Below are 25,023 nucleotides of genomic sequence, written 5' to 3' on the forward strand. Positions count from 1 at the left end.
AAAAGTTTGTCATCTTCTTTAGGCTGCTCCCTTTAGGGGTCACCTGCCTCCATCTCACCCTATCCCTAGCATTCCTCATCTGTCGCACCAAGCTTCTCTTCCTTCCATCCAGAAACCATCTCTGTGGTTTTCTTACAAATTGGGAGGTCCAAGTTCAACATTTGTTGTCCAATCTCCGCAGCCTTGCCTCTCCAGCTTTGTCTTTCATTTTTAATCGTGCGTCTTCGCAATGAAAATTTTCAACTCTGCCACTTCCTTTTAGATCCAAAATTGAGAGAATGAAATGCACGAGTACCTAAGAATTGGTGGACAAAGATGATTTACACAGAACATGCGAGTCAGGTTTCATCACACTGTTACTGTTTAAAAATAAACTAAAAGTGAAAATATAACAGGACTTAATGAAAATGTGGCAACTTTTATAACAAGGCAACTATCCGGGGGCCTCAAATGTCAGAAGTTTTGCAAAACCCCATTCCCCATGTCAGTGCATTCCCCAGAATGCACTGACATGCAAATCATCAAAATCTTATAGCCATTTAAAAATGACTGCAAAGGCAACACACCCAGTTTTGAAACAGAAATGCTCGTTCTTTTTTTAAATAGGCATGCTCACTTTAAATTTGATGTCAGCATAACATAAAAAAAACAAAAAAATCAAAGAGAGTGGAAAAGTTGTGTAACGCTCAAACAAACACACCATTTAAAAACATCCCATAACTGATTTGTTGCAACATGTCATAACACGACTGTGTTTAAAAAGAGGATCTAGGAGCCTCAGACTTTTACCACAGTTTAACAAATTTAGAATAAAGTTTCTCAATATTAAACTATGAATAAATAAATAGCGATTTTATCATATATTGGGCATAATATCACTAGAATTTAAGCGAACTGTGACTTATCTCAGAATTTTATTTAAGAAATCTGTTGTACAAACATGGGTAGGTTGCACATCTGTTGAGGCACTGTTAATGTTGCTATATGCACACACTCCACAGTTGGAGCAACAGTTGCTGGCATCAAATGGCCTGTTTTTAATGCAAAGTATTGCAAGATACTGCCAAATTACAAGTATAAGCTCTGGAGTAAGAGGGTCTGCGTGCGTGGCAAACTGGCATGCCTGCAGCCAAACCCTGCCAACAAACAAATACAACAAAGGAAGCACCAAACCATAAGACACTAAAAAAGCTACAGCATATGATCTCCTCCATTTTTTTTTTTTTTTTTTTTTTTTTTACCTAAGGCGCTTGTTTTTTGTATTTTGATACAGAGTTGCTTTGTTTTTTCTATATTTACATATCCTAATAACTGAAAAATTTTAAATTTAAATTACTGAATGTTGTTCTGTATCATCTATTACATTTATATTTGTTGAACGTTTATTTTTACATGATTTTTAGCACATTTTGCTAACTATTTGCCTCAGGAAACAGTGCATAATTCCAGTAAGGCTAAAACCAACAGTGGTTTTCATTATTTATTTATCTCACAATCTTCTTCTTTAATAATAGATTAATTCTTCAGGGAATAACCCAAACTCTAAAATGTCGAAAATAGAAAAAGGCACAGCAGTACAGCGCAGTGTTACATATTTTATTTTATTTGATAAGGGATGGCAAAACAACTTACATTTTTGAACCATTAGTCCCTGCAGCATTAAAGCAGTTACATACCTTCAAATTTGTCAAAATATTTGATATTATTATTTATAAAGTGCGGCAGTGATGAGACAACAGTCAGAATTAGGGAGAATGAGAGTGGATCTCAAGTCTAAATTGGCTTGACACACTCACAATAACAGGAAACTGGTTTTAGTCTTCTGACTAGTGCAGCAGAGCGAAGCAAGGCAAACAGACACCACAGTGTCAGATCTAAATGAAGATACACTTCACCACATCACCATGTGATCAGAACAGTTTCAAAGTACACATGAAAGGCAGCTTGAGCAACTTGGGTGATTGTCACATTATCCAAAAATTGCGTTGGTGGTGCTATAAGTACATCACAGTTGCTCTTTTTCTTTCTCCGGGTTGCAGATTTGTGAAATCAGAGGGGGAAAAATGCATATCAAAAGAAAATATCCGGCAACAGTACAATCCCTTTTTCAAACATTGTTCAACTCATCTGTATATGTCAGTCTTTAGGAATTTAAATTGTTGAGACATCTGTCGTTCAGATCTATCGTGAGAACGAAGCAAAAAGCATAATTTACAATCTGCCGCCCTCGGGATAATTATTACCAAAACACAACACATTAACAAACAAGAGATCTGAATTCAAAGCAAACAAAATGCCCTCCAATATTTCAAAGTAATGTTATTATTATTATTATTATTATTTTTTATCAAAAAGAAACTTACACTGAAAGTTGGCCACAAAATGTGCTTCACATGTACAACACGTAAACATCTTCATTAGGGTTACAAAAACAAGACAGTTTCGAAACATGTAACTTCTTGGCAGATGACACCTCATTATAAGTAAAAAGCTCACTTACACACGGATACCTACAGGTAATAAATTTGTCAGTGGCCTTCTAGTCAATATATTTTCCCTTTAGGCTGAGGTAGGAAACAAATATTAAACATATACAGATTTACTATGAATATGCTTATATTTCAAGGGTGTAACTGTACCTATTAACCACAGTTAGCGGTTCTGTTGTGTAATACTGGTCGCCGCTCAAATGCAGTAACTTTTTTCCCTCACAAATACTGTGCAGATGAACAAAAAAAGCCAGCAAAAATATTTCCAGAGTGGAAATAAAGCACAGTGGTGATCCGTTTGTTTTGCAGTGGCATAAAGGTCACTCAACCAAAGAGTGAAGCTGATATCAGGGTTTTAAAAGGACCCATTTTTTACACGTTTTTCAGATCTGTTCCAGGTTTAACTCGCATTTCCTCTACATTGTGACTCCACTGTCCCATGCCAACTCAATAGCAACACACATTAGAGTGATAGTAAGGGTCTAGTACAATATGAATTCATTGATAATATAAATAATGTCCAACTAAATATGTTGTTTTAGTGTGAAGTATTGATACATTTACACAAAATGCAATGCATCATCTAAAAGTGTATGCTTAAGTCTTAGCAGGGCAAATCTGGAGCCAAAAATCTAATAAGAGGACTCTTTAGTAAAACTGCAAATGTGATAAGCTCTGTATATCAGTTACATAAGTTAATATTTCACCTTCCCAAAAAGTTGAATGCCCTCATTTGTCCTTAATGGGGGCTCATCTGTGTGCTCTCTGTGGAATCCCTTGTTATGCCCACTGTGCCTTTACCTGGTGCGCCCCTGACGCGGTTGAGATGACTTGTTGTGTTCAGCCAGCCACTGGCGGCAGATATTCTGCATTACTGAGTCCTGTGCTCCTTCAGCGGCCTGAAGGACATCCTGGACCAACGGGCCCGCACGGCTTGTCTCCAGCTTCACTGCTAGCAGGTACGCCGGCCTTAGCTTACTGCACATCAGGAAGGCTTTGATCTGTGAAAAAGACCAGCAATGAGATTAGAAGGGAGCTTCCCAAAAAAATTATACAAACTGAGGTCCAAAGATGCTAATAAAGGAGAGAAAAAGCCAAATAACGACAGGCTACAGAGGAAAAAATAAAGCTACATCGATTGTAAGGAAATACAGAGGAATACAGTGAGGGTAGTTTTTTTTTTAAAGCAGCCTCTGGCAAGAAAAGTAATTACAGGGGAAGGCAAAGAAGGGTAGACAAGGCAATTATTACTCTACCTTGCTTTCTGTGTTTTTTATCTCCAGAATGAGACTTTCCAGCTCCTTGGCCTAAACCACATCAGAGAGAATAGTCTTTAGGATGAGTGGACAACATTGTGCCTAAAGTATAGTTAGTATAATGAATATCTCTATCACATGCATCTCCATAGCAATTCTGTCACTGTCACTAACATCAGCTGGTCCTTTCTCTGCACAGGAGATGTAGTTGAGGATGAGGGCGTCACAGTCGTTTTTAGTGGCAGTGCCTGATTCGCCCACACATTTGAGCAGCTGCCGCACGGACGCGTACTGCTTGCGTCGGATGAGCCACTGTCCAGCTCGCACATAGACAGCCTGAGCCTCCAACTGGAAGTCCTGAAGGAGAGGGAGACAACATATATATTTTCAACTTTTAACTGAGAAAAAGACAACATCAGTAATCTAATTCTTCATTTTGCTCAGTTTTTGCTGCTGCTGTACTGTATTTTGTTATTTAAGTTACATTGGAAATCTTACTTCCACCATTTTTGGCTGCCTACACCGAGATAATTAAATTAATTATTGTGCTATCTTAGCTTGACTGGTGCTTACTTCCAATACTTATTTTGGCAAAATATATCAAAGACATCTGCACACAAAAAACTGCTGTGTTTGCAGTCTTGAATTTTGGCCAAAAGCAGTTACTGATCTCAGACATGAACATACCTGTATGACTCTGTAAGCAATGCCAAACCCTTCTTCTATGTTTTTTCCTCCAAGCATCACCTGCAAAAACACATCATAAAACATTGTACTGATTTTATGTAACAAATTATACAAATACATAACATACAAAACCAGTTCTAACAAAAATATTTTGCATTATTTTTAGCTACATACATAGCTATACACACACATTAAGACGCCCTGCGGCAACTGTTGTTGTACAAAAATCTTTTATTAAATATATAATGCTTAATGAGTAACTCAAATATGCTAAATAATGTTTTTTAGATTATTGCTATCAGAAGATTATCACTTTATATATTTCCAAAAAACAACTGCAGCCTAACCTTGCAGGCAACTTCTACTTTCATAGGGCTTCCTCCAAAAAGCGTAGGCAGTGAACTGGGTGCAGAGGGATTGGTCTGCGAGGCCTTGGAGGCTGCTGCATTCTCACAGCGATGGAGAAAACGGGTTACCTCCAGCTGGAGCTCAATCGTATTCATGTGCCTAAAAGAAAAAAAAAAACAGAGGCGAAGATCAAAAGCTTGAAGTAAACATAGTAATAATGAGACATTTTAAATAAAGTTTTCAGTTTTCCTTAATCATTGGTAGTCAAAAGTAGATGTCTATTTCATTAATTGCTATAAAGCTCTTAAATAACCTGGACACATCACTGGATGACATCATCTTCCTGAAAGAATTGGGCTGTGACCGTCTCCTCCCAGAACCTCGACCTTGCTGCTCCTGCAGGTATGTCCTTAGGTGCTCTTTGGCTCTGACCAACCAACGCTGTGCAAAATAAAGTTCAAGTTCAGCTTTCCCGTGTAAGAAGAGGAAATAATTTTTTAAAAATATATTCTTATTGCATAACTGTAGAAGAAAAAAATAGCAGATACCTGTTTTTCTCCCAGCTGTAGGTATGAACTGGCTCGATGTGTGAAGAATCGAATACAGGTCATGGCTGCACGCACGTGATCCTGTCCAGACAAACACAATTTTAAAGCTTCCCCACCAAGAATCATGAGGACCTAAAGAATAATCCTAAAGAATAAAACGCTTGTGGCCTTCATCAGGGTCATGACCCTTCATCAAGGTCATTACCCTGATGAAGGTCACAAGCCGAAACGTGTTGGTCAGTCAATAAAGGTGTTCCTCTTTCATTTTAAACTCCACCAACACTTAAAATGAAAGAGGAACAACTTTATTGACTGAACAAGGTGTTTCAGCTTGTGGCCTTTACAGTTGTTTATGACCCTGATGAAGGCCACAAGCTGAAATGCTTTGGTCAGTCAATAAAGGTGTTCCTCTTTCATTTTAAGTGTTGCTGGAGTTCCTGCGTTGTGAGTTTTTCATCCTCTCCATGCACCTTGGAAGTAGGTAAAGTGGTCCAGAAATTTTTGCTGTGATTTATAACTTCCAGACTTCTAATTTTTCACCTTTTAATGCAAATTATTGCATCAAAAAGGCTGCAATTCTTTGAGAAGAGAAATGGGCATGTAAACTGTTACTGGAACTGCAGGCCCATTGGGAAAAAAAACTTTACAATTATATAGTACTCATCCTAATCACTAACCTGCTAGGATGACATTTTGAAACATTCATGTGGGAATATAAAGGTTTTTCCCCCCCGTTTGGAATTATAAGTTAGTCAAGTCTCTGACCATCCACCTATCATTTCAGTCTAATTATTATTTTAGTAGTTTATAAGAGATCCTAAAGTGAGCATGAAGAAAAAAGTCCTCGAACCGTCATGAACTGCTGAAACTGGTAGAGAGAGTGATAGTATCCCCGTCGCTGAAGAAACTGGCAGGAAGCAATGAGGTACCGGCTGCATGTCTCCAGGCTGGGGTCCTGCTTTTCCAGTATTCCCTGGAGCTTGCTCAGATGGCCCCGTTCCAGACTGGGCTGCAACACACCCTCTAGAAATACTTCCTCTGGACACTCCTGATCCACAACACAGCAAAAAAAAACAAAAAAAACAAACAAAGAGGAAGAGGAAAAAAAATGACAAACTTGGATAAAACTGAGGCAATGAAACATCCAGCAATAATTTCAGGCAAGTGAAGTCATGTACTAAATGCGATGCTGCTTACTCAAGAAACATTCTATCTTTATGATACAAAGTACTATTACTCAATGTACTTTGTTGACTGTAGGCCAAAATGAAAACGAGCCATCGCTAATAAATCAGTGTCACATAGACCTCATTGCCCACACATTATGGGTAACCTGACATCCCGCATGATATGAGATCTTGGCAACAGATGGATATCAAAGAATAACCGAAGGTGAGTTAGATAATCGCCTGACCACACACAAGCTGCATCACAAAAGAGGACTGAGATTTCTGTTTTTGGCTTGTACTTTGTGCTGTTCACTCCTTTGACTTCTCCAGTAAAGTAAAAATAGCTAAATATTGATCCAAACATGCCAAGGATATGGACACTGTTAATAATTTAAGCCTCACCCTTTTAAGAAGGTATGTCAGAGCCTCCGTTACACAATCATGACGCATATAGAAGCTGATCAGTCCCAGGTGAGTGCCGTATGCATTCAGGTAGTAGAGACACTCCTGGTGGAGAACACTGTTCTGCATCAGCCCCTCCGGTCGCTCCACAGGACTGACCTCACACAGAGCGTCCTCCAGCTCCCGCAGGGATGCCAATATGTCTTCACCATTAGACTGATATATAGAAGAATACAAACAACAACGCAAAGGGTTATGCATTTATTGTGTATAAAAGCAGGTACAAAAAACCCAAACTTCTGTGTATTTGTAGTTTGTTCTGATTTAACAAAGGTTTTTTGTGTTTTTTCAGGAAAGGAAAGGAAAGGTGTTCCTGAACTGGGAAAACAGTTTCTTAGGATTACTCAACATTAACATAGGTCTGTCTTTACTTTCTCTTAGTCTGGATTCTAGATGCAGTAGAATCCGACACGTGTAGTGCTTCACATGCCAGGACTTAGCAGATTCGTCTAGCGTGCAAGAAATGTGCTACATGCCTAAGGTGTTAGGTAGCACAGCTAGTCTAGTCTTTCTGTCTGAGGATAAACTCTGCCTGACACTGGTGTATGCTCTTAAAAATACAGGTTGGTAAAATTATAGTTTATTGCATTATTTTAAAAAGTGAAAAAACTGGAAATGATCAAAAAACGTTTATGGCTATGTTTTTACATTTTTTAATGTTTTCAATTTTCTATTGCTACGTCAGACAGGCATTTGGTGTATCCTAATAAATTTGTGCGTGTGATAGTGATCTTCCCAAATGACTAGTTTCAAATTCATTTAAAAGGCAGGCACACATAATAGTGTTTATCTTTGTGTGCGCTACTGACTGCAAGAATGTAGCTGCTACTGCATACTTTCTTAACCATGACAGCTTTACAAAAGGACATGTTTAACAAATGTAAAGGTCTTTTAATGCCAGCACAAATTCTTTCTTGTACTTCAGCATTTGTATTCGTGTACAGTTTGACCTTTTAGCTGCATGCAAAGCAATGCACTTATGTTAAAAATGTTAATATGGTTATATATCAAACTTTGAGAAGGAAGTGTTGTGCGATGACCTACTCTATTTGCAGACAGGAAGCATGTTAGACATCTGCCCGTTTTTAATATGTTGTGGGCTGGAGGCTAGTGCCACCATGAAAGTATCTACCTACCATAGCCAGAGAGGGCCGCACCATGGTTTCCAGGTGCTGGACAATCTCCTGCAATAATAAGGGACCCGAGTTGAGCTGGTTGCGGTCCACTGGGGGCTTCAGGCAGCGAGCAAACTTCTCCCGTGCCCCTGAAAGATTTCCTGCCTTCAGAGATGCCATTCCCCATGCCTGCCACACACCACCAGGGTCAAGGCCACTCTTGGTTGACACCTGACAACCAAATAATAAAGATGACAAAGGCTTTGTGATTTAATTCTCTGCAACTTGTCATTTCTTTGAAGTTGAACTTTAATTTAACACGAACAAGCCTCTCACCTCCACAGCTAGCTGGTAGTGTTCTGCTTCTAGCAGCTGATTGCGGAGCCGTGTGACAGCAGAGGTCTCCAAAATGTCATCCAGAGAGGGAACATATTTGTAATTGGCTGTCACCAGAATTTTAAGCACATCCACTTTACTGATGTAACTGTTGAAAAAGAGAATAAGAAGCACAGTCAGACACCTGCTTTCATAATATCTTGTATTACTCTTGTGAAATAAAGGGCTATCCACTGAGTGCTGGTAACCATAAACTACTTCAGCATACTTCCTGTGACCTCATCTGTTCTCATTTAATGACAGTGAATCATCTTAAATCCAAACAAATGTGCCTGTATTACTCAATATTTTCAGAGCAAACAAGTCATTGGCCAGGTGTCTTTTATGATGCCAACAATAGCGCTATGGCAACATATCTCACTGTTTTGAAATGGGTGATTAAAGTTAAGAAAAAGAAAAAAAAAAGAAAAATGCACAGAGCACATGGACACATGTATACATATGCTGTACATGTATAATTCACTTACTATGCTGTTATGCATCTGTGTGTTACTGTGCTGCTCTGCATTAGCTGGTTGGTTTGTTAGCTGTATCAGCTTCATAGGTTTTATCATTTTCTCTGCATGTCTCTGGTTGAGCTGTGGTCATTCTGCCCACACATGCCCTAACCACTAGTCATGAGTTCTTTGGTTTCTGACTTTGCTGCATCTACTTTTGGTTTCTTATTAATCTGAAAGCTAACCAAAGTAAAGTAAAGGCTTAAAATATATATATATATATCCTCAACTACATTTTGCACAATAACTCACTCTCTTTCTCATCACCCTAATGACTGTACAGTCTGCATAATAACATGCAATTTTCAACTGTTGGTTAATCTAACTTACCCAGGGTTTCATCTTACCTGTCACATAAGGCGAGGTCATGGCTGCGGCCTACTTTAACAAACATTAACTTGGCACTGAACAACAGCCGCCGCATGATGTCAGTGAGCAGGCAGGCATCCACCTCTGGATTGGTCAGTTTACGAGACAAGGAGCGGCAGTGGCTGATGAGCTGATGACCACAGGCGGTTTGGTCACTGTGCAGAGATAAAATGGCCACGCAGAGGTATGCACTGGGAGCCTATGTGTTTTAGGGAAAGAGCATTATTACTTTTAAAGTACTGACTGGGTGAATTCCACTAACTGAAAGCTATTAAAGCAGACAAAGACAGAAATCACACAAAATTGACAGCTAAATTTAGAGCAAAATAAAGCTTTTGCTCTAAAAAAACAAAGTTACCCTCAATACGCTGCTAATGACCAACATGTAAAGTTAAACTGTACACTGGGATGGATGGTGAATATACAAATCCTAACCTGTTCATAGTAGAACTCGCTCCGCAGATTCTGGTTCTGTGCAGGGTTGGTGCTGAGGAGGAACTGTCGATGGACCACTTCAGGCAGATGCAGCATCCCATCGAGGGACTGCTCTGTGACCACAGGGCTACCATCCACTGCTAAAAAAAGAAGAGAATACGTCATCATTAAAGCCTTCATTAATTAGGTATTTAAGAATGGCTGCATGTAAGTGGCTCTGCACTGTTTTAGCAAATTCAACATAATGTAAAACTCTAATATTGCAAAAACTCAGGTGAAAGCACCAAAACACAACATAAAATTATTTAATTTACCTTCAGCAGGTTCCAGCTCATCATCAGTACTGCAAATAGAGACAAATTAATTTTTAAATTATATCCAAACCCTTTCTTTTCCCTGAAGTGCTGATTTTTTTTAATTTCTCGGTTTCTGTAATTCATATGCATTTGGAACTACTAGCTCTGATAAGCGTCTTACTCTGGGTGAAAGTAGGTGTAACACTGATCACAGACTCTGACTTCCTCTCCTGGACACCCGTCAACAGGCATCTTCTTTTCCGAACACGCATTACAAACAAGACGGCCACATCTCCGACAATGATGACGTCTGTTGAACTAAAACCAGAAAAGCAAAGGAAAAATCCCAGCTGAGCATACATGAAAACTGTATTTTTTTAATCTGTTGAGGAGATCCAACATTAACAGTCATGTTTTCTCCATAAAAATGTCATACAGAGGCCAATTATTCTTCACATCAAAGAAATTGAGTGTGAAATGGAAAAGGCAGGATGACAAAGAAATAAAATAATAGAACTGAACTTGAGCAGGTAATTCTCTTTCATTGGTAACTGCATCACTCACCATGGTGAACCTCTCACGCTTGCAAACCATGCACACATGCTGCTGGGTGTCTGGAACCCAGTCTTTGCGGGCTGGGGGTTGATCTGGAGGCTGGAACTGTGCAGGTGAGTGACGTTTTTTCCCTGCTGAACCACGGTCCTTCTCTCTGTCTGTGCTGCTTCCCGAGGCTGTGTGTGTAGGGGTACTGCCTATAATTAAAAGAAACAATCACAATGATTAAAAAACAAAAAAAACTACACTACAGTAATATCATCATTAAACATATCCAAATATCTCACTTCTGGAGGGTGCTGGCGATTCAACTCGACTGGAAGAGAGCGAGCTGTCTTGTGCAGGACACTGTATTAGCGCTTCCTGAAGACTGATTACAGAATCTGGAAAATAAAGTGTCATATATTTAGACACAACCAGTTGGTAAGGTGGATGGTTCTTTACCCATCTAATAAGTTAAATATTTATTACAGGAGTACATAACCAAGACAAGAATACAAACTAGAACTCCACTGAGTCTCACAACAATTCAGTTTAGTTTTCAGCAGTTTATTAAACCTTCGCATTACAAACATTTAACTCAAGTGGCTGCCCATCTCTGATATGTTTGTCTACTTGGCAACCGTATGCTGTAAGATTAGCACTGACCAGACCGAGTCCTCTCTCTGGGGGCGCAGGAGAAGTCGAGAGCCTTGCGGGCGTAGTCTTCCAGAAGCGTATCAATGTCCTCAGTGCTGAAGCCAGCCTCCTGGCCAACCAACAAGCTCCGCAGGGTCCGCACCGCCACATCAGCCCAGTCTACCTTCAGATTCATCAACAGCTGCTCGAGCATGAGCAGGGGATCTGACAGCAAGGGGAAGTAGTCCTGCCTGGCAGCTGGAGGCAGAGTCAGCAACACCTGGAGGAGGATATACACTTACTGAACCCAAAGATAGGAAGCAACTCAATTGGAGAACAATGCAGAACAACTTAAACAGTGTAAAACTAAAACTTTGGGCCAGAGTCATTCAAACCCAGCAATAGTAACATTATTATGATTATTAATAAACAGGCTTAAAACATTTTCAGTGCTACGCAAAAAAATTAATTATTTAATTTTTTATACAGAATTAAACACAACACCAATCACATGCAGACATCATCTGGTCATTTACAGAATAAACTCAGATTTGGAAAAACAGGACCATCTTTTTAACTGGATTACTTTGTGTTAGAGGAATATTCTCTACATATTAAGATATTTTTCTCATTAATTGAAAGAGCTTATGGTTTCCTGTGAATATATTACAAGTTTAGAATTGAAAAGTTGCAAAACCATTTTCAGTAAACCAAGGTTCACAGAATTACGCAGACTTGTGAAAGTCTCTATTGTAAGAAGGGAAATTTACAAACAGCTAAGGGGAAATTGCAACTGACACAAAGACAATGTGCAGTATTTCAATCATTATTATTATTGTTTTCTGATTATGAATTCAAACACACTATGTGGATACAATATTACTTAAAAGACATTTTTGAAATCAAACAACACATCCAAAAGATGTTTTTTAGAAGATTTTACCCAAGTTATGATTGTTCAATGGTCATTATGCACTTCAAGTCTACTAATTACTAATGCTGTTCATCATTTATTTATCATCTTCATGCTAACATACTAGTGCAAACTTCCCAATTACAAACCTTAGAGCCCAGATGAAGCGCGTGGATGTATTGGCGACGTGCAGGAGACACCTGCCTCTGGAAATGTAGGGTGAGGTAGTCTGCCAGGAAGTGGCATGCATCCAGTCCAGGGCGACGATCGAGGGCACGCTCGCAAACATCTAGACCAGCTGCAAAATCTGAGAGCCCGTCGAGTAACTAAACAAACCATGGGAGGGACAAAGGATATTAAGTGGGAGAGAAGAACACATAGTAATAGAGAACACATAGTAATAGAGGAAAAAGGTTTGAGAGGGTAAATGAGTTCTGAAATGTTAAAAAAAAAATCTTCTAAGATCTTAGAAGACCTTAAAAATAATCATATGCTTTCTCTACTTTATGTTATGTAGAAAAAAAATTGCAAAGCTAATTTGTTTTTTTCCCCATGCAAGAGAGGAGTACACCACAGACACAAGTATATGATGCTGATTTTAAGTTAGTATTACATAAAGAGTTTTCGGGAAAGAAAACTGTGTGTGTTTGAACAGAGCTGAGTTCTGCCAGTTCAAGGATAGATTTGATGACACATGACCACACTCTAACAAATGTTTATACATCTCAAAATGGACTTCAATCTAAATTTCCAAGAAGGTGAACAATCTGGACCTGAAAAGCCTCATTTGTCTGTTCCTTTTCCAGTAGATGAAGCAAATGCTCAGTTTGCAGCTGCAGTCTCAGCTGATCTGATACAGGATACAGCTCTGTCCACTGTGCACAAAGATGAAATTCCTGCAAAAACATAAAAAACAATTATAATTATAAGAATATACATAAACAAGTGCATACTATGGAGAGTAAGGTCTGTGTTAAGTTTTGGTAATAGTAATTTCCTGTCTAATGTTCTGTCAATAAATTGTTCTAACTGAGCTGCACCTACCTTTGCCTCGAGTATCATAGATAACACCCACTCAGAGTTTGTCTTGGATTCATTTCTCAGCTCCTGCCAAGTGCCCCAGGGCAACGAAGGCTGTAAATTCAGCATCTGTGACAAGGACGAGGACCACAAACAGTTGGCAGGATACAATGGAAAGTCAAATAAAGTGCCTGAGTGGTGTATTACATAATACATGCACACCATGCTGAACTCAAGTCATAATATCACTCCAGTAAGAATTTGAGTGACTAAACTACCACCAACTGATTTTCAAAGTTGCACAAGCCTTCTATAAGAAAGTCTACAAGCACACGTCTAAACTGTGTTTCTGCAACTACTTTGTTAGAATATAGATTTTTTTTTCCCAATAACAAAAAAAAAGTAACTAAATTCTGCACTACCTGGTGGTAAAGGTCCAGTTCTTTCTTCTTGAGCTCTAGATCTGTTTTCAGTGAGGTCTCTGTGCTCGGGTCATTAAGGCAAAACTCGAGCAGCTCCAGGCAGGCCAACAGTGGCCACCGCTCCAGAGCCTGGAGGGCAACACGGGCTCGCAGATTAGGGTCCTGTACTCGGAACAGATGACCTATACCTTCATCTCCATCTGAGCAAAAACAACAAGCATTTTAGTTAAAGTTGAAACAAATGGTAGATTAAATTAGTATTTTTTAAAATTTTAAGCTTTTTATGCTACATGATTGTGATTACTAAATTTGACCTCAAGTACTTTATAAAAATTTTTATCGTCTTCGTATTCTGTTGATGCAATTTTAGTTTTGTGTGAGCCACAGATACAAACTTTCTCTACAAGCATAAAAAATACAGAAAATTAATTCCCACCTTCTAAAGCAGCACATGCAAGCAAGCGGTCTCTTAGCGCCCCCTCCTGGCTGCAACTCTGCCCATACAGCTCCAGCAGACTGAGGGCTCGGCTCAGGTCTCTGGAGGCAAGAGCCTTCTGGAAGGCGTCAGCAGCAACACCCTGAGCGGCAACTTCTTGCGGCCCAGACAGCAGGAGACTGATGAGCGGTTTCCCGCAGACAACTGCCCCAAATCCAACGGAGCTTTCCTCATTCTCGCTTAATGACATGCCCAGCACTGGTTCAGCCATGGTGTGAAGGTAAGCCTGGAGAATAGGGAACTCCCTCAGGAGGTTATCAGCTTCACGAGAAATCTGCTCACCATCTAAGACAACTTCTTTACGTCCGCTGCGGAAATATCCAGACCATCCAGAAGATTGTGTCCGGGCAGTTTCTCCTTTACAGGCGCTTAAACATGTCAGTGTGGCCAGTAAAGGGGAGCGTGACTTAAGGAAAGACAGAGCCGATGGTGTGAGAAGAAAAGAATTCAAGGAGGAAGAAGAAGAGGATGATGACGACGAGGGTGGAGATGTGGAGAGGTTAGTGGGTGTAGAAGAATGATCCTCCACTGAGGCGTCAGACTCAGAGCTCACATCAGACTGAGACTCGGCAAGTCCCAGAATTGTCATGTGATCCTGAGCATGGCGTTGGAGTAGGTTAGACAACGCAGCAACACCAAACACACCATCTTCTTTAATCGCCTCATCTGACTCTTTTCCATCATCTGGACAGGAGATCCACAGAGGAAGAGCCTCACAGCATCGCTGAACAATCACTTTTTGGATGCTCAGTCGCAGCCCTTCCTGTTCCAGCAAGGACAGTACTCTGAAAACATAACAGGGTATAAAAAGTCAGCCTGTTGCTGCTAAACCCAAACAATTTCTGTAGTTTTAAGACAAAATTTTCTTACAGGATAATCATATGAGATTTGTTTTTTTGAAAATTTGAAGATGCTTAACTGAAATCTTTATTGTGAGGTAAATAGTTTACCTGCTCTGTTTACGTTTGTGTATTCTCAAGCAAAGGATAAAGACACTATACAAACTACACACTTATATATATGTGTATATGCTGATGGGGAATAACCACTGTGCATACTTGTCAGGAGATACTTGTCGGTCAAACAGCAGGTGAGAGAGAAGTTGAAATGGGGCTTGAAGCAACACTAGCAGTGGGTTCCCAAGCTTCACTTCAGTGTTCTGGTCTATTAGAAACAGCAAGAGATGCCAAATCAGAGCAAGACCAGGTAGTAGAAGAGAAACACTCTACATTCACAATTTAGACAGGACTTAAAAGCTGTTAACGTCACTCTAAGAATCAGAGATAACAGGTGGTGGAAGTGGGTATCAAGTAGTTATGATTGAGATGTAAAAGTCTTCATTTTACCTTCTGAACTGAGGCTACGCACTAACACAGATGCTAGTGTGTTGATGTAGTCAAAGAAACTGCGGACATAATCTGGTCTGCTAAGGTCTCTATCTGGCTCGAAGGGACAGAGGCTGTCAAGAGAACGAAGTAGCTGCTTCATGCTGGAGCGCACCGGATGAACATCCAGTTCTGACTGCTTCAGACTGGCCTGCTCCACCAGAAGTGCCAGTAGAGCGCTGCCCACACTGCCCTCTGTTATAAGTTAACATGAGAAAACAAAAACAGGAGAATACTTGTTTAGCTTTTTAAAACCAGAGGGGGGTTTAAGTTAAATATTTAAGTTAAACTATTTGATCAAATGTAGCATATGTTAACTGTGCCAACCTGTGCCATCTGTAGCAGCACTCAGATTGTGCAAAGTGTTTTCCAAACGCTGCACCAGACTAAGCCGAGCAGAAATAAATTCTTCACTCAGTGTTGGATAGCAACAGAGCAGTACTTCCTGGATGCAGCAACCAAATGGGCTGGCAAACACCTGGTCTTCCCCAACAGCTTCTACGAAGAAGAGTGAATCAGTAACAAAGACACTATTCTGCACACTCAATTCATTCAGTTAACTCAAGTGTTTAAAAATGTGCATTCACCTGTTTTTATAGAACTTTTATTGGCGGTTGAATGATTTAGGATCTTGCTGATCTGTTGTAATACCATGGGAAATCCACAGATCCCCTCAGAATGAGGCACTTTAAGGTCAACTATTACTCCTGGGGAAGCAGACAGGGATAAACACAAGACACCATTTGCTCTCGTTCCCATCACCATGTCAAAACTAATTCTTCCAGATAGAAATTTGGGCTTCATACCTCGACCCTCCAGGCTGCTGTTGAGTCTGCGTTCAGCTGTGTCCAGCAGCTGTCGAGATGTCTTCCAGAGCTGACAGTGGCAACACGCCAGGTCAAAAGCAGCCATGGCTGCTGGACTGAGCTCCTCCAGCAATGTGTAAAGAAGGCCAGAGGCATCTGAAGAGTAGTGACTTAGCCAGTAGCCTTCCTCCAGTGAGGGCAGTTTGTGAGCAGGGGTGCTGAGGAGACGGTCTGCTATGTCTGAGATGGAGTAGAAAGCCACTCCTGAAGAAAAACATATGCATGAGTCAGTTGTCATGTTGCACAGCTGCCTGTAAGTCTTTGCTGTGCTTTGCTATATTAATCTCTTCTAAAAACCAATATAAAAAGAGGCCAAACTAGAACTGTAAGCAGGTATACCAAGTTAAAATGCACACTGGAACTGAAAAGCAAAATAGGGAGAAAACCTTAGAACAGAAAGTCAAACCTGCAGCAGCAGCACTTCCAATGGCCTGCAGTGTCGATCGGCCACTACTGCCCAGCCGACTCCTCCCTGTGCCTGACCCAGCTGCTGTCCCCAAGCCCTCTGATGAAGATGAGGATGAAGACATGGATTGACTCTCCATCTTTTGCTCCACCTGTGCCAACTCCACCAGGACTTCTTTGTAGCGCTCCATGAACACCAGCTCGCCACAACAGGCAGACGCCTCCAGATCAAACACCACAGACACCTGTCACGAAGCAAATGTTGTTAACTGGATGGAAAACACTCTGACAATACTTACAAACGTCGCCAGTAATCAAAAATCAGGTTAATCGAAAAAGTAATTAACTGTAGTTCTGGTAAAGTGTAAATATGGCTAATGACCAACACAAAAGTGAACTTCTAATGTGTTATAAATGATGCTTGTAATCATATAATTAGTATGAGTGAGGTTGGAGTTAATAATAATACAATGCCAATAATTTGAAGAGAGATAACTGCTCTAACAATAAAGAGGAAAATGATTTTTTTTAGCTTTGTTCAAACAAATAAGCAGACTGTTGCATCCAAATTTTATTAGAGACCTGATGAGCTTCCATGAAGTTTCCTCGTCGGACGCAGGACATTAGCAGAGACTCTGGAGGGGACAACATGGCAGGAACCAGCCAACTGTGGGGACCTCCACATGGACAAAACTCCAATTCCACAGAGCCTGTTGTCATTCCTCCTCCACCATCTGACAAAGTATTAATAAATAATAATAAATCAACAACAACAACAGAAAAATTACTTTGAAGACAGAGGCAGACAAACAAAAACACATTTCTCCTACAGATTTAAGTCTTTAAGCAGTGATGTAAACAGGACTTACATATGTAAAGAAGAGCTAGATGTTTTTCCTTACCTGATGTGCTTGTGCTGACTTCTCCATTGTGTTTTTCTGTGGAGGAGTGTCTCTCTATGCTATGCCTTCCTGGTTTCCTTCGCCTCCTCAGGCTTGAACTCTTGTGGGGTCCCAGAGGAGTGACAGTACAGCCTACTGTTGATGTCGTAAGAGGACTTTCTGAACCTGTGGTTAAACCAATGTAACATCAAAGCTCCAAGATTTATGCTGAAGAATTACCTAAGTATTAACATAGTCATATGTACTGTACCCAGTACATATGTCAGTTCCCAGTCAAATATGTTACTTAAACATACAGAAGAATAAAGAAAATAAATTGCTAGCTCACCATTTCCAGTGCCCTGGTTGCTGGTAATAATCTGCAGCCTCCACTGAGCCTCTGCAGTGCGTTTGGTCAACCTCTGCAAGCGTGACCCAAATGACTCAGCAGTCACCGAGCAGCCCAAAGTTGCAGCTGCCTCTGCTTCTCGAGGCAATGCTCTTCCTTCCTCTTGTCCATCCTGCTGACCCACTACACACATTCCCTCCAGTCCTTCCTTCAACAGCTTTAAAAATCCCTCCATGCCAGTCACATCAACCAGAAACCCCTTGCAGCCCTGGATAAAGTGTCCGAGGTCCAGGTGACTAGAGTGGGCTGCTACTGGACTTGAGCATAGCTTCTGCTTCCCCTTTTTTCTCTCCTCAGTGTTATCCATCTGTCCTTTGTTTTCTGAATCTGTATTTTTGTTTCCTGTATTTGGAAAGCAAGTGTCATTCCCTACATTCTGATTTGAGTTTGCATCTTTTTGACTCTGCTGAGCAAAGTCACTGGTGGACAGAAAGAGAAGAGAGAAGATATTTTCCAGGAGCTCCAAGCGGAACATGGCCGGCACTGCCTCCAGATAGAGCTGACACTCAGACAGGTAGTGTTGGAACACCAAATGGCAATCTGAAAAACAACACAACCAAAAAAAGTGAAAACATCAGTAAACGGTAAACAACCTTGATGGCTTTAATACGTAGGAGTGGAAGTCCTTGTTCTGACTCCCAGCTTGACCTTTAATGTAATTTCCTGGTCTTTCCCCGTGCTTCCTGTCTATATTTCTGTACTTCTAGAAGAAATTTGCCATTAAAACTTGGTTTGTAAACTGTAATGTGACTGATGCACAAGAATGTGTATGTTTTTGCCAAAAGACTGTAATGAGAAAAAAAGAGAGAAGACTTTTCTATCATCTATTATCAAAGTAAAGCTTCACTGTATAAAAACAGCCTTGTTACCTTCTGAGGAAGCTGAGGTTTTATTTTGGTCCTTTTCTGCATCAGAGGGCTGGTACTGCTGCATGGGATCACACTTGGTGCAGTTTGAGTATTTATGTGCATTCACACAGAGTGCATAGATGGCATACTTCATGGCACAGAACCCCTGGAACAAAACTATGTTTCTTTGTACAACAGGGCTGAGAGTGCCAACTGCCCCAGCACCCTCTGCAAGTAACACACATACACAAAAATAAAAGAACCACAGACACCTTTAAATGTAAATACTATGCAGCATCAAATTCATTATTTTTTACTCATCTGAACAAAAAAAATGCATAACGCAAACCTGCTTCTGGTAAATTTGGCAGTTGCTGTAATAGATCTAATATCCTGCGTTCTTCAAACTGAGCCAAAGGAGTCAGAGAATGCAAGATATAGAGGGCTGAGTGGTTGTCCAGAGTGTGAAGCTGTGCCAACAATGCCTCCATGGAAATCCCTCTAGAGACACAAAACACAAATATATTAAAAGCTAAAGAGTAACTAGTTAGGAATTAAATGACAGCAAGACTTAAATCTAGAGAAAGCCAGTGCTTACGGATTGTTATTTTTACACCATTCAAGTATTCCAAGCTGAGTTGACAAAAGATTAGAAAACTCTTGTAGAACTGAGTCATTGGCTGCTGCCTGAAAAGGTGAAAACAGAGTATCAGTAAAGTACTTCCACCAAATATCAAAAAGATGGAAAATGTCTTTAGAGGTTGAGGTGCATGTAGATGTCTGGAGAGCTAAATGATTCTGGTTGTGACCTGCTCTTTGTGAAGGATGCTGAGCAGCTTTTGAGCTGAGCTCAGACTGTGACACTGAGTCCATCCCAGCAGCAGCAGCAGACGGGACAAGGGCTGGAACTCCAGCTGCAGCAGGTTTTTCAGCTGACTGAATTCCTCGTGTTTAATGAGGTCAAGTGCAGTAACCTACAGGAAGAACCCAGCTTTATTACATTACTCCATTTTATCACATGCTGTTGGTTTACTAGACCATCAAGATACAGTACGGATTATAATAAAAAAAATACTACCGAAGCAACCCTCTGTGCACTTTTTATTACATCTTGGAGGAATTTATATCTGGTTACTAAACTAGTATTACCAGTTTCCAGTTATTTACATACCAAGACTTGCTCCAGGAAGTGCTTTCCACTACTAAGGCACTCAAAGTAGATGGTCTTCCAAATGGATGGACGGTCTTTGTGGCAACATAAACTGATGGTAAGTTGCTCTGCTTCAGGCAGCTCAACTAACAGGGGAATATAAAAACAGCAAATGAATTCATAACAGAACAAAAATGAATTTTTTTAAGCAAAACATAAAAAATAAAAATAAAAGAAATCCACACAATCCTGACTTTTATAGACTTTAGTAAAATGTTTTTGATTAGATTTAGTGGGTTGAAATACAGCCAATGCAAAAGACAAAAACGATTAAAAACAAAACACCAACACTATTTTAAGTAATAATAAAACCTAAATCACAATAGTCAAAACAGAAACCAACAAAAACAAAGCAAAAAGAAAAGAGGAAATCTTCTTCAGAGCCGGTTAAATCTTCCACAGCTTTACACCCACAGATGCAGAAGTGTGACTGAAAGAGGAAAGAGGTGATGCTAGCATTTCTCTTTGAGCACAATAAAGCAGATGATGTCTGGTTTTTAAACTATAAATATATCATCAGTATCAAAACTATAAAACAAAATGTCAAAGTACCACAAAAACAGCTCATGGGGGAATTGACTTCTAGGAACATGTGCTTGTGCTTCAAAGCTTTTTGTAAAACTAACCATCAAGGAAACTGATTAAAGTTTAATCACATATTCTAGCTAAAACCAGTAGTTTTTTTTGGATTGCATTGGCCATCATACTGATCCTAAGGATCAAGCTAGAATAAGTCTTGATGCATGCTCTATATCAACCCTTAGTGATCCTGTATGTATCAGGAGTATCGAAACAGTTGAGATGCATTTTTTCTAAACACTGCGTCTCCATGGCTTTTAAACCCCCAAAACATGCTGTGCCAAAAAAAATGGTCCACCCCAAGGATAGTTTCAGCTATTGTGCAAATGTACTGTTTATAAGATTGGGGAAACCTGGAGTCAGCTGAGACTGAAGAAGTCACTTGGATGCGTGATGAAACGTTTCTTCCACTTAAAATGCTACGTCCAGATAAACAGAATCAACCTTTTAAGCTAGAATAAGGTTTATAGGACATGGAATGGTTGGCAGAATAATGTAAATTTCCTTAAATGGACTACCTTGTGTGTGAGGTGAGCTCCTCAGCAGATGATCTCTCTGCAGCCTGAGAGCAGTAGAGCAGTATGTCGAGACAAGTGCGTCACATTGAGGGCGAAGCAAGGAGCTGAGGATCCTCTCCTCTTTCAGGGGGCCCACTCTGGCTGCCCACAGTGCTTCACAAAGTGCCTCCAACTGCCCATCGCTTCTACGGGAGCTCCATGGCATCACAGCCAACACAGCGTATATCTCCTCCACCCACTCCTCCACATTCTCTGGCCTTCTCAGTTTCCTTATCAAGTGCTGGATGAATGCATTCTGCAGAGTATGGTCCTCTGTGCATTCCTGGTCAATGGATAAAATTAGGAAAACCGAAATGATTTTTAAAAAATATGATAATTACACTGACACATTTTTCAAGTACTTTTAGTCATACATGGTAACGATATATTTGACTTTACCTGTAAGAAATGTGCTAAAGATTGAGCGAGTCTTGGCTTTTTTTTCTCCAACAGGGTTAACAAACAAGTCTCAACAGTAGCAGCAGTTGTTCTTGAACTCTCCACCACCTTTAGCTCAGACTGTTTATCCAAGAAAGCATGTTGCAACTCCTACAGAAAGATTGTGGTCATATAATTACAGAATAGCAAAAAGTTTTTATTGTCAAATCTAAGCTCAACTCTAGTTGGCAATAAAAAGCAAATTAACCTTGAGAACAGTCTCGGGTATGCCCTCTGACCCCAGTTCCTCCAGAAGTAACAAAAACTCCAGCTCTCTTCTGACATTAGGAGAAACCTAAAGTTAAAGAAAAAGGTTTATATAGGTGTTTTTTCTGCTCTCATACTGTTCAGCTGTGATGTTTTAAATGCCTTTTTACATTACTTACACAAAAAAATATTATCTCTTTTTTTGCAAGAGCAAAAAGGTATTTTTTAATCTTCAATATTAGTTTTTAAAAATATGTCAATAATAAAATAATAACACAACAGAAATTTTTTTTTAAAAAATTCACTTTTATTATATATCTTCTGTGACAGTTACCTGTTCTTCTGTCCATTTCTCCAAGACCTGCAGCCAAAACCAAGCCAGTCTATGTGGACTCCCTACTGACTCCCATCTACAAAAAACATTGGCACTCAAACATTTAAAGAAGCTCAAATACAAAATGTCTTCATAGCCTTTATTTCTTATTATAATTCACTTCTGACTCACTTTAAGCTGTAAGGATGGCTGACAATAGCCTTGATTATGTCCCGTAAATTTTCGGAAAGTCCTCCCTCAGAGTTAACCAGCTGTGGCACACAGGCCCTCGCCAGCTCCCATTCTCCATGCTGCAGGCACCTCTTGAAGTACTCAAACAGATCCTGAAGCGATGTCTCGGCTTCACAGCCAAAGGGATGCATGGTCACTTTCCCAGTGACGCTTTCTGCTCAGTAGTCACACCTGAAGACCCAACCTCACTACCAGGTAGCCAAAGAGCACCCTTGAGCTTTCTTTACCTGAAACACACGATGATATTTATTTAAGTTTTTCATAAATATTAATAGTAACAGACTATTTGTTACATAAGCCCCAAAACCCACATCGACTGTTCACTTTTAAAACAGCTTTTGGGTATAATCAGATAATAAACTGTTTATCATAGAGGACTGTGCAAAAGCATTGGGACAACACTCTTATGTATTTCTTCAGATTTTGCTCCCAAGGAGGCAGAATTTCTTGTCATTTTTAACGTGGTCTTGAGGAATAGTTCTCCACGTTTTTTGAAGGTTTTCTAGTGTTTTTTTCTTTGGCTGCCTTTTCACTCATTTTCAGTCCAGTCTTTGTACCTGAATATTTTCACAAGAATGTTTCAGTGTTTGTTTGGTTATAAAGCCACTTCACAAAAGTGGCTGTCAAGAAGCCATTCTTAAGGAAGTGAAACAGAGAGAAAAGGCTGAGGTATGCCAAATTACACACGGACTGGTCTGAAAGTGAGTGGCATCAGGTCTGGTGGAGTGATGAAACCAAATGTGATATTTCTGTTTTAAAATGTGTAATACTACAGAGAAGGCCTGGGGGGAGTTACAAAAGTGAGTGGCTACAGCCATCTGTAAAATGCGCTGCAGCTGCAGCTACTGCTAAAAAGCCAGTGGTTAATTCAGTTAATGCAAAGCCATTATTAATGCAGAAAAATATCATTAGATTTTGAGCCACCATACCACCTGATAAGAAGCAGCTTCATTTTTCAGCATCACAATGATCCCAAACACACTGATAACACACTCTAATGCAGAAAAAGCACACCTGAATAGAAAAAAACAGACCTTGGAAGACCTCCCCTAAGCCCGGAACTTATACATTTTACATACATTTTAAACGGTATCAAAGGAGAAGTGATAACTGTACCGACCCTTTTACATAGCAGATCATGGATGGCAGGACACAAGCAAAAGATAAAAAGAAAGTTTGTTGTGGATCTCGAAATAAGTCTTAAACATTTATGGGGCGCTTACACATTTATTTTCAATAGTAGTCTACTTATCACATTATTACGAAAGTGAATTTATAAGTTCTTCACTGACTCAACCCAAAAGCAGAATTTATACCAAATGTATGAAAAGCTACAAACTGTATTTGAATAAGCTGTACATCTTATTCGCTGTAGAGAGTGAAATGCTTCCCGTCCAAAGTGAAAACTATAACTTCGCTTTACAAAAGTGTTTTCTTCTTTGACAGTTATCCCACTAGTTAGCATTAGCTTTCGTTAGAAATCAATGTGACTGGATGTCGCTTAAAAATGTCGGATAACTTCCGTAACAGTTGGCAGGACCGTATCGTTGCACTCACATTAATTATTAAGAAATAAATTCAGAAAAGTTACTTACTCATTTCTTTGAGCCGTTTTTCGTTCAAACTGGGTGCAAGTTACTCCTACCTACCTACGACTTTCTCTCGGCCTGTTATGCTAGCTGCATACAGGCTGCATAACGACAGTCATGTGATCAAATCAGCTGACTCTCCTACTCCGGTTGAGCAAAGGTTGGTTCGAAGAGGGCGTTACGGATTGTTTTTTAATTGATGCCTTAAAGTGCAGTCGAAAATACAGACTACTTTAAAAAAAAAAAGGGGGGGGGGGGGGGGGGCGGTCATAGGGGAGGTATTTGACTTGGAATAATATTTCTAAACCAATCATGTTCTCAGTATTTACGCTTTTTTTCTTTCTTTTTTTTAAAAGAAATAATCCACTTCAAATCTTAGCACTTGTGTGAAATATCAAAAAGCTTTTAACATATGATATGATGCTGTGATTTGGGCCATAAAACACTGCAGTCAAGCAAAAGCCTCAGTGAGTGGAAAAAACTTTGTGATGATTTCTTTTTTCAGTTAATCCCTTTAGGGGTCACCACAGCAGAGCATCTGCCTTCATCTCACTCATATCCATAGCATCCTCCTTTGTCACACCAACCCCCTCCATGTCCTCCCACCCAAAATCCAGGATTTTTTGTTTTCTCTATTTCTAATAATTAGCCTTCTAACGTTCAAATTTCACAATCAGGATGGTATGATTATTATTCTAAATGAAGTGCTTGATTATTGTATCCAAATATAGATTTACTTATCAAAAAGACACAGCAGAGATGATGACAGAGATGTCATCACACCCTTTACAAAACCTGTTTCAGTGCCTTCACACTCTCTGGTACAGACCACTGCAAATCAAAGGGACCTCAGACATCAAAGAGGAAGACAATTTGTGAGATAACAGTCAACACATATAAGAAAAGCTGACTGACCTTTAACCAGATTCCTTCACTATTAAAAAGAGTGAATGTATGAGTGTGCATTCGGCCGCCCCATCCCTTACTCTCTGT

The 25,023-nt window shown here is 39.9% G+C and overlaps 1 protein-coding gene across 3 annotated transcripts; it reads right to left on the bottom strand.

The window, feature by feature from the left end:
- Positions 1 to 1,582: 1,582 nt before the first annotated feature.
- zfyve26 (zinc finger, FYVE domain containing 26) lies at positions 1,583 to 25,020 on the bottom strand. Of its 3 annotated transcripts, none has more exons than XM_025901258.1 (43): positions 24,946 to 25,020; positions 22,382 to 22,668; positions 22,211 to 22,286; positions 21,878 to 21,964; positions 21,631 to 21,780; positions 21,193 to 21,514; positions 20,057 to 20,181; positions 19,695 to 19,859; positions 19,484 to 19,572; positions 19,235 to 19,386; positions 18,907 to 19,113; positions 17,978 to 18,577; positions 17,650 to 17,814; positions 17,330 to 17,481; positions 16,749 to 16,992; positions 16,283 to 16,546; positions 16,064 to 16,183; positions 15,804 to 15,974; positions 15,438 to 15,671; positions 15,150 to 15,255; positions 14,032 to 14,876; positions 13,596 to 13,795; positions 13,198 to 13,302; positions 12,927 to 13,049; positions 12,303 to 12,479; positions 11,271 to 11,520; positions 10,910 to 11,005; positions 10,632 to 10,819; positions 10,249 to 10,385; positions 10,086 to 10,114; positions 9,772 to 9,911; positions 9,315 to 9,535; positions 8,411 to 8,558; positions 8,096 to 8,305; positions 6,900 to 7,115; positions 6,179 to 6,376; positions 5,329 to 5,409; positions 5,094 to 5,221; positions 4,780 to 4,939; positions 4,433 to 4,492; positions 3,920 to 4,102; positions 3,746 to 3,796; positions 1,583 to 3,490 (listed from the first exon to the last, which is right to left on the bottom strand). In XM_025901258.1, exons 2-43 carry the CDS (start codon positions 22,570 to 22,572, stop codon positions 3,287 to 3,289), a joined length of 7,770 nt encoding a protein of 2,589 aa, XP_025757043.1. In that variant the 5' UTR covers positions 22,573 to 22,668; positions 24,946 to 25,020; the 3' UTR covers positions 1,583 to 3,286. The 3 variants fall into 3 exon arrangements, with proteins under 3 accessions (XP_025757043.1, XP_013126971.1, XP_013126969.1); XM_013271517.3 differs by lacking the exon at positions 24,946 to 25,020 and adding an exon at positions 24,037 to 24,184 and having other exon boundaries at positions 15,804 to 15,971; XM_013271515.3 differs by lacking the exon at positions 24,946 to 25,020 and adding an exon at positions 24,037 to 24,184.
- Positions 25,021 to 25,023: the final 3 nt, after the last annotated feature.

This window comes from Oreochromis niloticus, linkage group LG19 (assembly GCF_001858045.2).
Source record: "Oreochromis niloticus isolate F11D_XX linkage group LG19, O_niloticus_UMD_NMBU, whole genome shotgun sequence".
Taxonomy (NCBI): domain Eukaryota; kingdom Metazoa; phylum Chordata; class Actinopteri; order Cichliformes; family Cichlidae; genus Oreochromis; species Oreochromis niloticus.

What these genes read in the sequence shown, in the direction of transcription:
- zfyve26 (XM_025901258.1), bottom strand. Translation starts at nt 22,572, where the DNA reads ATGCATCCCTTTGGCTGTGAAGCCGAGACATCGCTTCAGGATCTGTTT. An exon ending in TACACCTACTTTCACCCAGA is followed by an intron (nt 10,115 to 10,248) that starts GTAAGACGCTTA and finishes CTCTATTTGCAG; the next exon opens with TACTGATGATGAGCTGGAAC. An exon ending in AAGTAGAAGTTGCCTGCAAG is followed by an intron (nt 4,493 to 4,779) that starts GTTAGGCTGCAG and finishes GTGTTTTTGCAG; the next exon opens with GTGATGCTTGGAGGAAAAAA.